The sequence below is a fragment of the Bos grunniens genome, chromosome 26 (genome assembly GCF_055505025.1).
Source record: "Bos grunniens cultivar Pamir isolate PY7600 chromosome 26, Bosgru_T2T1.0, whole genome shotgun sequence".
NCBI classification, from domain to species: Eukaryota; Metazoa; Chordata; class Mammalia; order Artiodactyla; family Bovidae; genus Bos; species Bos grunniens.
The window spans coordinates 34,433,002-34,448,741 of NC_141190.1; the positions used below are offsets into that span (position 1 = coordinate 34,433,002).

Below are 15,740 nucleotides of genomic sequence, written 5' to 3' on the forward strand. Positions count from 1 at the left end.
ATACTTCATGGTCTAAAAGTAGTCATGGTTGGAACCATAAATGATGGTGGTGTCTTAGGGAGAGGGTAAAGTGAGGGAGATGAATCTGGGCTTACAATACCAAGGGAGAACTGTGATGGGAGAGGTGGAAAGAGAAGGTGGAGAATGTTGCCAGAATAACAGAAGAGTCAGTCTTCTGAGCAGGAGTCAGCAGCAGCAACAGATGCTACCAAGGGGTCCAGGGGAGGGAACAAGAGCCGCCCAGCAGAGTACCTGTGGGCAGTGCAGGCCCAGAGGAAGGAAGTGGAAGTGAAGTCGCTCAGTCGTGTCCCACTCTTTGCGACCCCAAGGACTGTAGCCTACCAGGCTCCTCCGTCCATGGGATTTTCCAGGCAAGAGTACTAGAGTGGGTGGCCATTCCCTTCTCCAGAGTATCTTCCCGACCCAGGGATCGAACCCAGGTCTCCCACATTGTAAGCAAGATGCTTTACCGTCTGAGCCACCAGGGAAGGCCCAGAGGGAAGAGGTTGTCAAGTGACTGGTAGCAGAAGCACAGGTGTGTACTGGGGGCCCTGACCCAGATTTGGAGGAAAGCCTTTTGCAGTGATGTCATACTGAGCAGGAAAGACTCAAGTTGTTGGGAGATCTGGGAGTATGTTCTGGAAAAAGGACCAGCATGTAGTGAGGCCTAGAAGTGTGAAAGAGCACAGGAAGGTCTGAAAAACCAGCGAACGGGATTAAGGAAACCAGAATGGCTTACGTCTCTGTTTTCTGATAAGGTGATCTTAAAGATGTCAGAAAAATGATGGCTGAAAATAAAATTGTCGTGGACAGAAGTGACCTCATCCCCAAAGTGTTGACTCTGAATGTAGGTGATGAGTTTTGTGGTGTGGTTGCCCATGTTCAGACTCCAGAAGACTTCTTTTGTCAACAGCTACAAAGTGGGCGTAAGTAAATCTTGATCGGTGCTGTCAATATAACATACCCCATCTGTCAAGAGATTCCACCTGCAGACGTGCAGGCAACATGTAGACTTGCATTTTTGTGGTTTGAGATGTGGTCTTTGTCTCCAGGTAAGCTGGCTGAGCTTCAGAGGTCGCTGGGCGAGTACTGCAGCCAGGTACCTCCACGCTCGGATTTCTATCCCACCATTGGTGACATCTGCTGTGCTCAGTTCTCCGGTAAGGAGAAGGGAGTGGTGGTAAATTTTCTACTTAGAGTTAGGTGCCAACAAATGAAAGATTGAGGGCAGGAGGACAAAGGGACGACAGAGGATGAGATGGTTGGATGGCATCACCGACTCAATGAGTTTGAGCAAGCTCTGCGAATTGGTGATGGACAGGGAAGCCTGGCATGCTTCAGTCCATGGGGTCGCAAAGAGTCGGACATGACTCGAGGGACGAAACTGAACTGAACCAACAAATGAAACAGAATCTTGGGTTTGCATTAGATGGCTGCATTTGAAGTTTGTCCTGCACCAATTATATTTTAAAATATATCCAATTAAGCAGAATCAAAGTGTATGAGGGAGGAAGCCTGTGAACAGGCTTTGAGGGTGTGGTGGTGCAGGAGGTTTTTATCTTATCTCTTTAGTTCAGGAGACTGATACAGGTACTTGTTTATGTCATTTGGGAATGTGGAACCACCCAGGGTCATGTCTTGGCCAGCTTTCTTTGGACCAGGAAGAGGGTCTGGAGGCCCAGCCTCTGTAGCTCCTCAGATGATGACCTGTGATGACCGGGTTCAGTCATCTGCTGAAGGGCAGTCCACTGGCCCTCCCGAAAGGGCAGATCCAAGTAGGCCTGCAGTAAATCTGTGGCTTGGGTGATGAGTCTGGTTGACTCATGCGGTCAGGTGTTCTGCAGTTGATCAAGACTTCATGGACTCACTCACATGACCAGGACATCTTCCCAGTCCTAATGGAGTTCACTGTCTCCTAGGGAGACAAAGCATGGAAGTAAATAATGACAGCAGCGTGCAACTTGAGTGGCCTAGTAAGGGCTGAATAAAAGTGACATTGTGGAGTTGAAAGCTTCTGATAGGCAAAAGTAGCAGTGTTGAATAAGCATACGTTGTTCAGTAAAGCTTGATGTTACATGAAAAGAGAGTCTACATGACCATCTACATTGAGGAGGGAAGGTTTGTGTTTGTATCTACATTAGAAAAACATTTCCAGTGAGTCTCTTCTCTTTTCAGAGGATGACCAGTGGTACCGTGCCTCTGTTCTGGCTTACGCTTCTGAGGAGTCTGTACTGGTCGGATATGTAGACTACGGAAACTTTGAGATCCTTAGCTTGACAAGACTTTGCCCCATAACTCCCAAGTTGCTGGAATTGCCAATGCAAGCTATAAAGTGTGTGCTGGCAGGTATGTAATTTTTATGGTTCTCATATTCTTAAAATACTGAAACCTAAAGTAAGAGCATTGGAATTGAAATTAGTGATCAAGAAATATGTTTAGATACAACTTACCTTAATGCAGAAATAATCCTTAATAAAACGTTTGGGAAATACAAGTGACTCTTTTGCTCTCTGTGCTGTGCTGAGTTGCTCAGTTGTGTCTGACTCTTTGGGGCCTGATAGACTGTAGGCTACCGGGCTCCTCTGTCCATGGGGATTCTCCAGGCAAGAATATTGCAGTGGGTTGCCATGCCCTCCTCCAGGGGATCTTCTCAACCCAGGGACTGAACCCAGGTCTCCCACATTGCAGGTGGATTCTTCACCATCTGAGCCACCAGGGAAGCCCTTGCTATCTATAATAAAATAAAATTGAATATACCTGTGTTTATGAAATTGATTATTCTTTCCTTATTTATAGATCTTGCCTTTTAATATAAGCACAGCAGTCTGTCAGTTGCGTGTATTAGGGGGAAACCTGCTTTTAAATTCTACTGTTCATGGAAGTTTTCGGCTAAGAATACTGGAGTGGGTTGCCATTTCCTTCTCTGGGGATCTTCTTGACCCAGGGATCTCAGGTGGTAAAGAATCTGCCTGTAATTTGGGAAACTTGGGTTTGATCCCTGGGTCATGAAGATTTCTCTGGGAAGGAAATGGCAACCCACTCCACTATTCTTGCCTGAAGAATTCCATGGACAGAGGAGCCTGGTGGGCTACAGTCTGTAGGGTGGTAAAGAGTTGGACACAACTGAGCGACTTTTATTTTCACTGCTTGTAAAAACAATAAGAACATGAATGATCGTGTGCTTAGAAATTGCTGTACATGTATTGTGTCCCTCTAGGAGCAGGAGCTTCTTTCCAACTTAAAAGATTGGCTTCTACAACTTTGATTCAAAGTACCATAATTTAACCTGTATCTGCTTATCGGAAGGATATTTCCAAGTTTTTGCTACTAGCAGTGTTCTCTTAACTACATTTCACAACCTATCCAAGATCATTTTGTTAGGAAGAAATACAGGCTGCTATGTATAAATTAAATAAGCTGTCTGGATATATAGTACAGGACAGAGAATATAGCCAATATTTTGTAATAACTTTGAGTGGAGAATAAAAGTACTGAATTACTGTGTTGTACACCTGAAACTAATACAGTACTGTGAATCAAATATACCTCAATTTAAAAATTAATTTTTTAGAAAGATCATTTCCTTGGGATAGGTTGTAAAATATAGTTATATTGCAAAATGCCTCCTTGGGGGGAATGGAGGTGTGGGAGGTGTGGGAGGTCTGCTGCTTTGCGTGTCTGTGTACCTGCTTTGATAGTTCTCTGGGAAAGGTGGACCTGCTTTACACACCCGCCAGAAACGTAGGAGGGAGTCAGTTCCTTCACTCATTAGAGCGCCAAATAGATACTTCTCTGTTATTTCATCTTGGCCAATTTTGATAAACGAAAACATTTTAGTCTGTTTGATGACAAGTGAGATGGGAGGTTTGCTCGTAAGTTACTTGGCTCTTAGTTTTATGAAATGATTGTGCATAACGCTAGGGTTGTTGATTCTGTTAGTGCTCTTTCAGTAAATACTACAGATGTTTCCTACATCAGTGTTAGTGACCGGGTTTCTTCCTGGATTGTCTTATACTTTTGTTTATGATTTTCTTAACCTTATTGAGCTATGATTTATATACCATAGAAGTCACTGTTTTAGGTGTGTAATTCAGTGATTTTTAGTAAATTTATCGAGTTGCACCATCATCTCCATAACCCAGTTTTGTAACATTTCCATCATCCCACTGAGATCTCTTATGCCCATTTGTAGTTAATCCTAGCTTCCCAGGCAACCACTAATCTACTTTCTGTCTTCTAGGTTTGCTTCTTTGGACATTTCATATCAATGGATTTATGATGGTTTGTTTACATAGAAATATAGAAGCTTTTTACAGACTTTGTAATTTTGCTTTCATTTTCATGTCTAGAAAATCCTTTTCCAATGGACTTTCTGGTTCCAGTGTTTGTCATAGATTCCTTACGGTTAACTTTGTGGAAATTAGGAGCTAAATTTCTAGATGGTTGCGATAAGAAGTATTTGAACATTCTTTCAAAAATTCTTTGTTAGGAGTAAAGCCATCATTAGGAATTTGGACTCCAGAAGCTGTTTGTCTGATGAAGAAAATTGTACAGAACAAAATGATCACAGTGAACGTGGTGGACAAGTTGGAAAACAGTTCCCTGGTGGAACTTACAGATCGATCTGTGACACCCCACATCAGTGTCACCAAAGCGCTCCTCAATGCAGGCTTTGCCGTGGAGGACAAGGGGCTTGTGACAGATAAGCCCAGTGACGTGAAAGAAGCCAGTGGTAAGTAAATTGTCCACCAGGTAATGTCCATGTTGGAGTTCAGATGGCTCTGTGAATGTATGGGTTCTCATATTTTTTAAAAGAATGGACGTTGAGTACCATTTGTCTTTTTAAATCAACCATTCATCCAGAGTATGTGTTTGGGTCACTGGCAGCTGAAGATTGATCAGAAATGTAAATTTGAAATTCAGTGAGATAGTAATGGTTAATTCTGAGATTAACTGGCTTTCCTGTAAAGTCACTAAGAAAGTCATTGGAAGTTCTGTTCTTCGAGAGCAGGTTCTTCCTGCCTTCGACTCACCACCCTGGACATTTGTTTAGCAAAATGTCCATTTATTTTCACAGTTCCCTTGGGTATGGAAACAAAAGTCAATCCACTGGAGTGGACATGGGTTGAACTTGCTGTTGATCAAACAGTGGATGTTGTGGTCTGTGTGATTGATAGTCCTGGAGAATTTTACTGCCATGTGCTTAAAGAGGATGATGGTAAGTTGACTCTTACCTATTTATGTTACATTGTCATGGATAATAAATAAAGAAAAGTTTGTGATTGGGTGATGATACTGTTCCCTCTTCAGTAAGGGCCAAGTGAGTATTTGTATTTCCAAGAAAGATTTACAAGAATCCTGGAGTGAGTTGCCATTCCCTTCTCCAGGGTATCTTTCTGACCCAGGGATTGAACCTGGATCTCCTGCATTGCAGGCAGATTCTTTACCATCTGAACTACCAGGGAAGCCCCCTGGTTATACTTGGTTGCCTTTTATTCTGTTGTAAGCCATGATTTCTGTTTTCAATAGTGTCTCTTTTTAAACCAATTTAGGTTTCACAGAGTGTCTCCTAAATTTATTTTTGAAAAAACTGAATTGTTGACTTCATTTACGTATAACATTCACATAGAGAAGTGCACAAATAAGAGTGATGTGTGTGCTTGGGCTCTGAGGAGAGTGCCCTTGAGGTCAGACGGGCCACTTCCCTCCGCAGTGTATGAAAGTGCCCTCTTCCACACCATTTCCAACACTGTGTCCTTAAATTTTCTTATTTCAACTAATCTGAGAGGTGACAGTTCTAACTTGATGCAGTTTAATTTCCATTTCTGTGAATGGGCCTTTGCCACATGTTTAAAAGATATTTTCCATTTACTTTGTATAGCGTTAACATGGCTTTTAAAGTTCTCCATGGCCTGTGTCTTTCTAAGCACATCTCTGGTACTTTTCTTCAGTGGCTCACCTTTCCACCCTTCTCTGCCAGACTGCTCCCACCAAGTGTTTTTGGCTGCTTTGCCTCAGAGCCATTGCTTTTTTTGGAATGCCCTCTCCTAGCCATCTCCTTTGAGATTTCTCTGTGAGACCTTTGGTGTGCAGAGCCCACCTCTCTGAATGTCCTTAGCAGACACTGTCTGCACCCCCCATTTAGTGGCGGTTCATATATGCCCCTTCAGGACAGCTTGTGTGTAACTTCCTTTCTGTGCAGGCTTGTCCGCCGTTTCCTGGTATACACGCAGAAGCCCACGCTCTAGCATATTGACAACGATGCCGTCATCGCGGCTCCGTGCCCACTGAATTGTTGGTATGGGGTTTACCGAGAATATTAACTGTTAACTAAATAATGACTGACTTGCCCAAGTTCTTAATAAGGAAAAGGGAAAGGCATTTGGTGTGCTTTATAATTGTCTGGAGATGTACCTGGATTTTTATGATCAAAACACTTTCCAGCTTTAAAGGAAAGTCTGCTACTCAGCATGTTTTAAAAATGTTAAATGCCGTATGTGTGTTGTGCTTTCAGCCCTAAAGGAACTCAGTGATTTGAACAACTTACTAGCAGAATATTGCCAGCAGAAGTTGCCTAATGATTTTAAGGCAGAAATAGGGCAACCTTGTTGTGCTTTCTTTGTAGGTAAGTTGCAGTTGGCACAATCTTGACTATATTAGAATCTTTTTTTTTCTTGACATTCAAACCTCATTTTTAGTGTGTATTCTCTTCCTGTTGTTTAGGCAGATATTTTTCATAATCAAAATTAAATGAATGCTTAAGATCTTATGTTTTCTCCCTTCTCTCTTTGCAACAAGAGACTCCAAATGATACTTTTCCTACTTAACTTTGTCAAATGCTTTTCTTTGCAGAATTTCTGATAGTAATGAAAGGGAGACCTGTTCACTGCAGAGTCATTGTTTCTTCTGGTTACCCTTTGCATGTTTATCTTGAAAATATATTTGATGAAATCCCTTAATTTTATTGCATGTTTTTCTGTTTATATTATTTACCAAGTAACAGGTAAAACAGTCTCAATTAGCAATAAGAGAATTATGTCCTCCAGTTTGACAAATATGTTCAAGTTTATTAAGTCTTTTCTTAATATTCTGCTTACTGGTTAGGTTATGAATGAAATCTTTATAGTAGATGTAAAAGTGTGATGCTATAAAAACTTTGGAGATAATTCTAAGAATGAATTTTGAAATTTCTGAATTATGAGCTAAAGGTAACATCTGGAAAAAGAACAAATTTATTAGCTACTTTAGACAAAGGATGGTCTTTTTCAAAATAAAAATTTCAAATCTCAATAGAAGAGAAATACTCCATGTTACAAATTTTGTGTTAAATCTAGGTGACAATAATTGGTATCGGGCTTTGGTCAAGGAAATCTTACCAAACGGAAACTTTAAAGTACATTTTGTGGATTATGGAAACATTGAAGAAGTTACTGCAGATGAACTTCAAATGATCCCATCCAAGTTTCTAAAACTTCCATTTCAAGGGATACAGTGCTGGTTAGTAGGTATGATGCAAAATGAGAAATTTTCTCAATTGTCTTCTAATACTTAGATTACACAAACTTCTCAGTGTTAATATATCTCTAATTTTAATATTTTGTGTAAGCTATTTTGTTTCAAATAGCCTCAAGTATTTTAGCCTTTTGTCTTAGCAGTTTTGCTTCTAATAATTCATCCCCCCAAAACAGTCTTATGAGTTCACCAAGTTCACCTACATGGAAATTCATTACACTACTGTTCATAGTGGCTAAACAACCTAAATAGCCAGAAATAGAGCCTCGGTTAAATGAGGATCCATATAGTGGGTAGTAAAAGTGTTAGTTACTCAGTCACGTCCAATTCTTTGTGACCCCATGAAGTGTAGCCTGCCAGGCTTCTCTGTCCATGGAATTCTCCCGGCTAGAATACAGGAGTAGGTTGCCATTCCCTTCTCCAGGGGATCTTCCCAACCCAGGGATTGAACCCAGGTCTCCTGCATTGCAGGCAGATGCTTTACCATCTGAGCCGCCAGGGAAGCCCATAGTGGGTAGTGGTGTTGCCTCTTTCACAAGGATGTTGTGAGGATTATTGAGTGAATGTTTAGACCAGGGTCTGGCACTCAGAAAGTGCCATTAAATGTTTGCTCTTACTACACAGTCATTAAAATGTTAAATATGTGTTGTTGACATGAAGAGTAGTTCATGAATTAAGCGAAGGAAGCCAGTTATAAAAGAGATGCAGGGTAGTATTATGGTTAAGAGAACAGATTGCAACCACCTCTGCTGCCTGCTTGCTGTGAGATCTTAGGTAAGCTGGTTAAACGATGGGCTTCCTTTTGCTCATCTGGAGAATTATTGTACTTCCCTCGAAAAGACATTAAGAATAAAAGAGAAATAAAGTATAAAGCACTGAATAGTGCCTAACATAGTAATTTTTTATATTATAAAATTTTTATATGTGTATATTATTTTTATACGTTTTTAGTATTATAAAATTTCTTTATAAAAGAATTACGAGTGTATATGCATGTGAGTATTTCCATATGCATGTAAAGATTATGGAAGGTCACATACAAAAATGTTAATAGTCATGTATGGAAGCGTTAGATGCCTTTTATTTTTCCTTTCGCCTATCTGGTTTCTTTTTACTTATTTTACACCGAGTATGATTTGGATTATATTTTCAATTACCATGTTTTATGTCAGTGCTTCTTAAAGTGTGATCCCCTCCCACCCTACAACCAGTGAGTAGTATCAGTATGAGAACTTGTTAAAAACGCAGATTCACAGTCCCCACCCAAGACCTGCTACTTAACTGGAAACTCTAGGGCGGGGCCCCGAAATCTGTGTTCACCAGCCCTCTAGGTAATCTAGATGCACAGCCACATTTGAGAATCACTGTTATGAAAATTAGAGTGTAAGTCAGAGTTATCCTAGAAAAATAATTTTTGGTTTCAAATCTAAGATGACATTTTAAAATTATCATTGGAAAATTATGTGAAAGTATTTTTTTTTTAAATCATAATAATTGGTACTCATGATTGTGAATATAAGAATGATGGCTTCTAGAAACAGTAATTCTGTTTTTGCCTATTGGGAAAAATGTCAGGTGAAGATAAGTTAGTGAGGAAAGTCTGACAGACCCTGAGTCTCCTAAAAACCCCAGTAGTGTATTTGCAGATGCATTATCTGCAGCACAGGCACAGAGGATGTAGGTGTATAATTGACTGTTGAGAAAAGATATGCAAAATCACTGACCTGAATGGGAAACTTGGCAAGGGGAGTGCTGGATGTTATTGAGGCAAAAAATGTAGCTTTGGGGCACAGAGTTCTTGTTAATGCTGTTCTTATTTGTCAGGTATACAGCCTAGAAACAAACACTGGAGTAAAGAAGCCATAGCAAGATTTCAGACGTGTGTTGCCAGGATAAAACTCCAAGCCCAAGTGGTTGAAATCACTGAAAACGGAGTGGGGATTGAACTCACTGACCTTTCCACTTCTTATCCCAGAATCATTAGTGATATTCTGATTGATGAACATCTGGTTTTAAAAGCTGGTTCACCACATACAGACTTAGCAAAAACCAGACCTGTTGATAAGCATGACCTTCAGATTGATACCTCGGGGCTTCAAGGTAACATTTTTAAACTGTTATTTAAATTTGTGTTCTCCTTTGCTTTTATAGGCTATGAAAATTGTGCTATTTCAAGTGACCGGATTTTCCTGTAGAAATACCATTTGTGGAAGTAGATTAGTAATAGGTAATTAAAATCAGTTTAATGTTTATTGAATTCAATATCACAGTAATCCATTTAATGTTTATTCTTTCAATATCATGGTAATCCAACTCTATGCCCCGACCAGTAATGCTGAAGAAGCTAAATGGTTCTATGAGGACCTACAAGACCTTCTAGAACTAACACCCAAGAAAGATGTTCTTTTCATTATAGAGGACTGGAATGCAAAAGTAGGAAGTCAAGAAACAACTGGAGTAACAGACAAATTTGGCCTTGGAGTACAGAATGAAGCAGGACAAAGTCTAACAGAGTTTTGCCAAGAGAACGCACTGGTCATAGTAAACACCCTCTTCTGACAACACAAGAGAAGACTCTATACGTGGACATCTCTAAATGGTCAATACAGAAATCAGGTTGATTATATTCTTTGCAGATAAAGATGGAGAAGCTCTATACAGACAGCAAAAACAAAATCAGGAACTGACTGTGACTCAGATCATGAACTCCTTACTGCCACATTCAGACTTAAATTGAAGAAAGTAGGGAAAACCACTAGACCATTCAGGTATGACCTAAATCACTATACAGTGGATGTAAGAAATAGATTCAAGGGATTAGATTTGATAGATAGAGTACCTAATGAACCATGGACAGAGGTTTGTGACATTGTATAGGAGACAGGGATCAAGACCATCCCCAAGAAAAAGAAATGGAAAAAACCGCAATGGCTAACTGAGGAGGCCTTACAAATAGCTGTGAAAAGAAGAGAAGCGAAAAGCAAAGGAGAAAAGGAAAGAAATACCCATTTGAATGCAGATTTCCAAAGAATAGTAAGGAGATATAAGAAAGCCTTTCTCCATGATCAATGCAAAGAAATAGAGGAAAACAATAGAATGGGAAAGACTAGAGCTCTCTTCAAGAATTAAGAGATACCAAGGGAACATTTCGGAGAAGACAATGGCACCCCACTCCAGTAGTCTTGCCTGGAAAATCCCATGGGCAGAGGAGTCTGGTAGGCTGCAGTCCATGGGGTCGCTAAGAGTCGGACATGACTAAGCGACTTCACTTTCACTTTTCACTTTCATCCATTGGAGAAGGAAATGGCAACCCACTCCAGTGTTCTTGCCTGGAGAATCCCAGGGACGGGGGAGCCTGGTGGGCTGCCGTCTATGGGGTCGCACAGAGTCGGACACGACTGAAGTAACTTAGCAGCAAGGGAACACTTCATGCAAAGATGGGCACAATAAAGGACAGAAATGGTATGGACCTAACAGAAGCAGACGATATTAAGAAGAGGTGGCAAGAATACACAGAAGAGCTATACAGAAAAGATGTCATGACACAGATAACTACGATGGTGTGATCACTTACCTAGAGCCAGACATCCTGGAGTGTGAAGTCAAGTGGGCCTTAGGAAGCATCAGTACGAACAAAGCTAGTGGAGGTGATGGAATTCCAGTTGAGCTATTTCAGATTCTAAAAGATGATGCTGTGAAAGTGCTGCACTCAGTTCAGTTCAGTCACTCAGTCCTGTCCGACTCTTTGCGACCCCATGAACCACAGCACGCCAGGCCTCCCTGTCCATCACCAACTCCTAGAGTCCACCCAAACCCATGTCCATCAAGTTGGTGGTGCCATCCAACCATCTCATCCTCTGTCGTCCCCTTCTCCTCCTGTCTTCGATCTTTCCTAGCATCAGGGTCTTTTCAAATGAGTCAGCTCTTCACATCAAGTGGCCAGAGTATTGGAGTTTCAGCTTCAACATCAGTCCTTCCAATGAACACCCAGGACTGATCTCCTTGCTATCCAAGGGACTCTCAAAAGTTTTCTCGAACACCACAGTTTAAAAGCATCAATTCTTTGGTGCTCAGGTTTCTTTACGGTCCAACTATCACATCCATACATGACCACTGGAAAAACCATAGCCTTGACTAGACGGACCTTTGTTGGCAAAGTAAGGTCTCTGCTTTTTAATATGCTGTCTAGGTTGGTCATAACTTTCCTTCCAAGGAGTAAGCGTCTTTTAATTTCATGGCTGCAGTCACCATCTGCAGTGATTTGGGAGCCCCTAAAGATAAAGTCTGTCACTGTTTCCATTGTTTCCCCATCCATTTGCCATGAAGAGATAGGACCAGATGCCATTATCTTAGTTTTCTGAATGTTGAGGTTTAAGCCAACTTTTTCACTGTCCTCTTTCACTTTCATCAAGAGGCTCTTTAGTTGTTCTTCACTTTCTGCCGTAAGGGTGGTGTCATCTGCGTATCTGAGGTTATTGATATTTCTCCTGGCAATCTTGATTCCAGCTTGTGCTTCCTCCAGCCCAGCGTTTCTCATGATGTACTCTGCATATAAGTTAAATAAGCAGGGTGATAATATACAGCCTTGATGTACTCCTTTTCCTATTTGGAACCAGTCTGTTGTTCCATGTCCAGTTCTAATTGTTGTTTCCTGAACTGCATATAGGTTTCTCAAGAGGCAAGTCAGGTGGTCTGGTATTCCCATCTCTTTCAGAATTTTCCACAGTTTATTGTGGTTCACACAGTCAAAGGCTTTGGCATAGTCAATAAAGCAGAAATAGATGTTTTTCTGGAACTCTCTTGCTTTTTCAGTGATCCAACAGATGGCAATTTGATCTCTGGTTCCTTTGCCTTTTCTAAAACCAGCTTGAACATTTGGAAGTTCGTAGTTTATGTATTCCTGAAGCCTGGCTTAGAGAATTTTAAGCATCGCTTTACTAGTGTGTGAGATGAGTGCGATTGTGCGGTAGTTTAAGCATTCTTTGGCATTGCCTTTCTTTGGGATTGGAATGAAAACTGACCTTTTCCAGTCCTGTGGCCACTGCTGAGTTTTCCAAATTTGCTGGCATATTGAGTGCAGCACTTTGACAGCGTCATCTTTTAGGATTTGAAATACTTCAACTGGAATTCCATCTCTTCCACTAGCTTTGTAGTGATGCTTCTAAGGCCCACTGGACTTCACATTCCAGAATGTCTGGCTCAGGTGAGTGATCACACCATCGTGATTATCTGGGTTGTGAAGACCTTTTTTGTACAGTTCTGTGTATTCTTGCCACCTCCTCTTAGTATCTTCTGCTTCTGTTCAGTTCATGCCATTTCTGTCCTTTATCGAGCCCATCTTTGCATGAAATGTTCCCTTGGTATCTCTAATTTTCTTGAAGAGATCTCTAGTCTCCCATTCTATTGTTTCCCTCTATTTCTTTGCCTTGATCACTGAGGAAGGCCTTCTTATCTCTCCTTGACCGGGAGCTGACTGTGGCTCGGATCATGAACTCTTTATTGCCATATTCAGACTGAAATTGAAGAAAGTGGAGAAAACCAATAGACCATTCATGTATGACCTAAATCAAATCCCTTATGACTATACAGTGGAAATGAGAAATAGATTTAAGGGACTAGATCTGATAGACAGAGTGCCTGATTATCTATGGATGGAGGTTTGTGACATGGTACAGGAGACAGGAATCAAGACTATCCCCAAGAAAAAGAAATGCAAAAAAGCAAAATGGCTGTCTGAGGAGGCCTTACAAATAGCTGCACTCAATATGCCAGCAAATTTGGAAAACTCAGCAGTGGCCACAGGACTGGAAAAGGTCAGTTTCATTCCAATCCCAAAGAAAGGCGATGCCAGAGAATGTTCAAACTACCTCACAATTGTACTCATCTCACATACTAGCAAAGTAATGGTCAAAATTCTCCAAGCAAGGCTTCAACATTATGTGAACTGTGAACTTCCTGATGTTCAAGCTGGTTTTAGAAAAGGCAGAGGAACCAGAGATCAAATTACCAACATCTTGTTGAAAACGCAAGAGAGTTCCAGAAAAACATCTATTTCTGCTTTATTGACTATGCCAAAGCCTTTGACTGTGTGGATCACCACAAACTAGAAAATTCTGAAAGAGATGGGAATACCAGACCACCTGACTTGCCTTTTGAGAAATCTGTATGCAGGTCAGGAAGCAACAGTTAGAACTGGACATGGAACAACAGACTGGTTCCAAATAGGAAAAGGAGTACGTCAAGGCTGTATATTATCACCCTGCTTATTTAACTTATATGCAGAGTACATCATGAGAAACGCTGGGCTGGAGGAAGCACAAGCTGGAATCAAGATTGCCAGGAGAAATATCAATAACCTCAGATACGCAGATGACACCACCCTTATGGCAGAAAGTGAAGAACAACTAAAGAGCCTCTTGATGAAAGTGAAAGAGCAGTGAAAAAGTTGGCTTAAACCTCAACATTCAGAAAACTGAGATCATGGCATCTGGTCCTATCTCTTCATGGCAAATGGATGGGGAAACAATGGAAACAGTGACAGACTTTATCTTTAGGGGCTCCCAAATCACTGCAGATGGTGACTGCAGCCATGAAATTAAAAGACGCTTACTCCTTGGAAGGAAAGTTATGACCAACCTAGACAGCATATTAAAAAGCAGAGACCTTACTTTGCCAACAATGGTCTGTCTAGTCAAGCCTATGGTTTTTCCAGTGGTCCAGTGGTCCACATCCAGTGTATGGATGTGAGAGTCGGACTATAAAGAAAGCTGAGAGCTAAAGAATTGATGCTTTTGAACTGTGGTGTTGGAGAACACTCTTGAGAGTCCCTTGGACTGCAAGGAGATCCAACGAGTCCATCCTAAAGGAAATCAGTCCTGAATTTCATTGGAAGGACTGATGTTGAAGTTGAAACTCCAATACTTTCACCACCTTATGTGAAGAACTGACATGTTTGAAAAGACCGTGATGCTGGGAAAGATTGAAGGCGGCAGGAGAAGGCGACAACAGAGGATGAGATGGTTAGATGGCATCACTGACTCAAATACATGAGTAAACTCATGGAGTTTGAGTAAATCTGGGAGTTGGTGATGGACAGGGAGGCCTGGTGTGCTGCAGTACATTGGGTTGCAAAGAATTGGATGCAACTGAACTGAATGTTTATTTAAACAGGGTTTTATTGAACACTATACTCATTTTTAATGTAGTTACTTGTCAGGTAAACACGTACATCATACAGCTATGTATCCCTTAAAGTTTGAGTAAATTTTAAGAATTAAATGTACTATAGAAATAAAAATAGTCTATATGAGTGTCATAGTTTAAGCATTCTTGTTATATAGGTTGAGCTTTTTTGTAATGCACACTAGAGTCCCTAATATTAAACAAAGTCTTTTGGAAAATACAGATTTTCATTTTGGGACTTTGGGAGTGTTGAATACTGAAGTTTATCTGTTTCATGAGAGGACTGTATTTCGTGTATTTTCAGCCATGTCTTCAGCTGATCAGTGGAGTACAATAGAATTGCCAGTTAATAAAACTGTACAAGCATGCATTTTAGAAATCACAAATGCAAACTTGTTTTATGCTCTACCAAATGAAATAGCAGGTAAGAAAGTTTGAGACATATTTATGCTAGTCTGTTAATTGTAGAATGAACTTAACTGAACTCCTTAGAAAGTGACCCAGAGAAGAAGTGATGATTTCTTTTCCACTCAGTGTTTTAATTGATCATAGTAATATGTAAGGAAAATCTGATTTTAAAAACAGATGTGAACATGCCCTGCATTCAGTCTCTACTCTGCCTGGTCTTGATCATCTGCAGCTTTTTATAACAAGGCAGTGTCCTTGATTACTGTATAATTTCGTGTTTAAAAGTAGGTACTGTCTGTATGAAAGTATACTTACTAACCTAACCTTCTACGAGCATTGAGAGAATTTGAACTGAATTCTGTTCTAGATATGTTGAAAGAGTACTTTGAAATCACTCTTTAATCACAATGTTACTGAGTCTTAGGAATTTAGAGAACTGTTTTACAGTGCCTCTAATTGTGAAGAAGAGTAGCATATAAATGTTGACTTTAATTTTCCTTTTTTGTTTCATGAAAGATTACAATTCAGTTATCTTGTCAGTGTATTTGAGTTTATCCTTGTAGTTCAGAAGCTGAGTTAGTACAAGTTGGCTATTCAGAATAATTTGCAGATACTTAAAAATGAAATTTTTTTTAAAG

The 15,740-nt window shown here is 40.5% G+C and overlaps 1 protein-coding gene across 5 annotated transcripts in view; it reads left to right on the forward strand.

The window, feature by feature from the left end:
* Nucleotides 1-15,740, forward strand: part of TDRD1 (tudor domain containing 1) — a 55,264-nt gene that overhangs the window by 27,939 nt on the left and 11,585 nt on the right. For all 5 annotated transcript variants that reach the window (XM_086377734.1, XM_086377735.1, XM_086377737.1 and 2 more), the window contains exons 12-20: nucleotides 759-926; nucleotides 1,053-1,160; nucleotides 2,176-2,346; nucleotides 4,490-4,732; nucleotides 5,078-5,218; nucleotides 6,515-6,625; nucleotides 7,335-7,505; nucleotides 9,337-9,612; nucleotides 14,999-15,118. In XM_086377734.1, coding sequence (XP_086233860.1) covers nucleotides 759-926; nucleotides 1,053-1,160; nucleotides 2,176-2,346; nucleotides 4,490-4,732; nucleotides 5,078-5,218; nucleotides 6,515-6,625; nucleotides 7,335-7,505; nucleotides 9,337-9,612; nucleotides 14,999-15,118 — 1,509 coding nt within the window. The remainder of the gene's footprint in view (nucleotides 1-758; nucleotides 927-1,052; nucleotides 1,161-2,175; nucleotides 2,347-4,489; nucleotides 4,733-5,077; nucleotides 5,219-6,514; nucleotides 6,626-7,334; nucleotides 7,506-9,336; nucleotides 9,613-14,998; nucleotides 15,119-15,740) is intronic.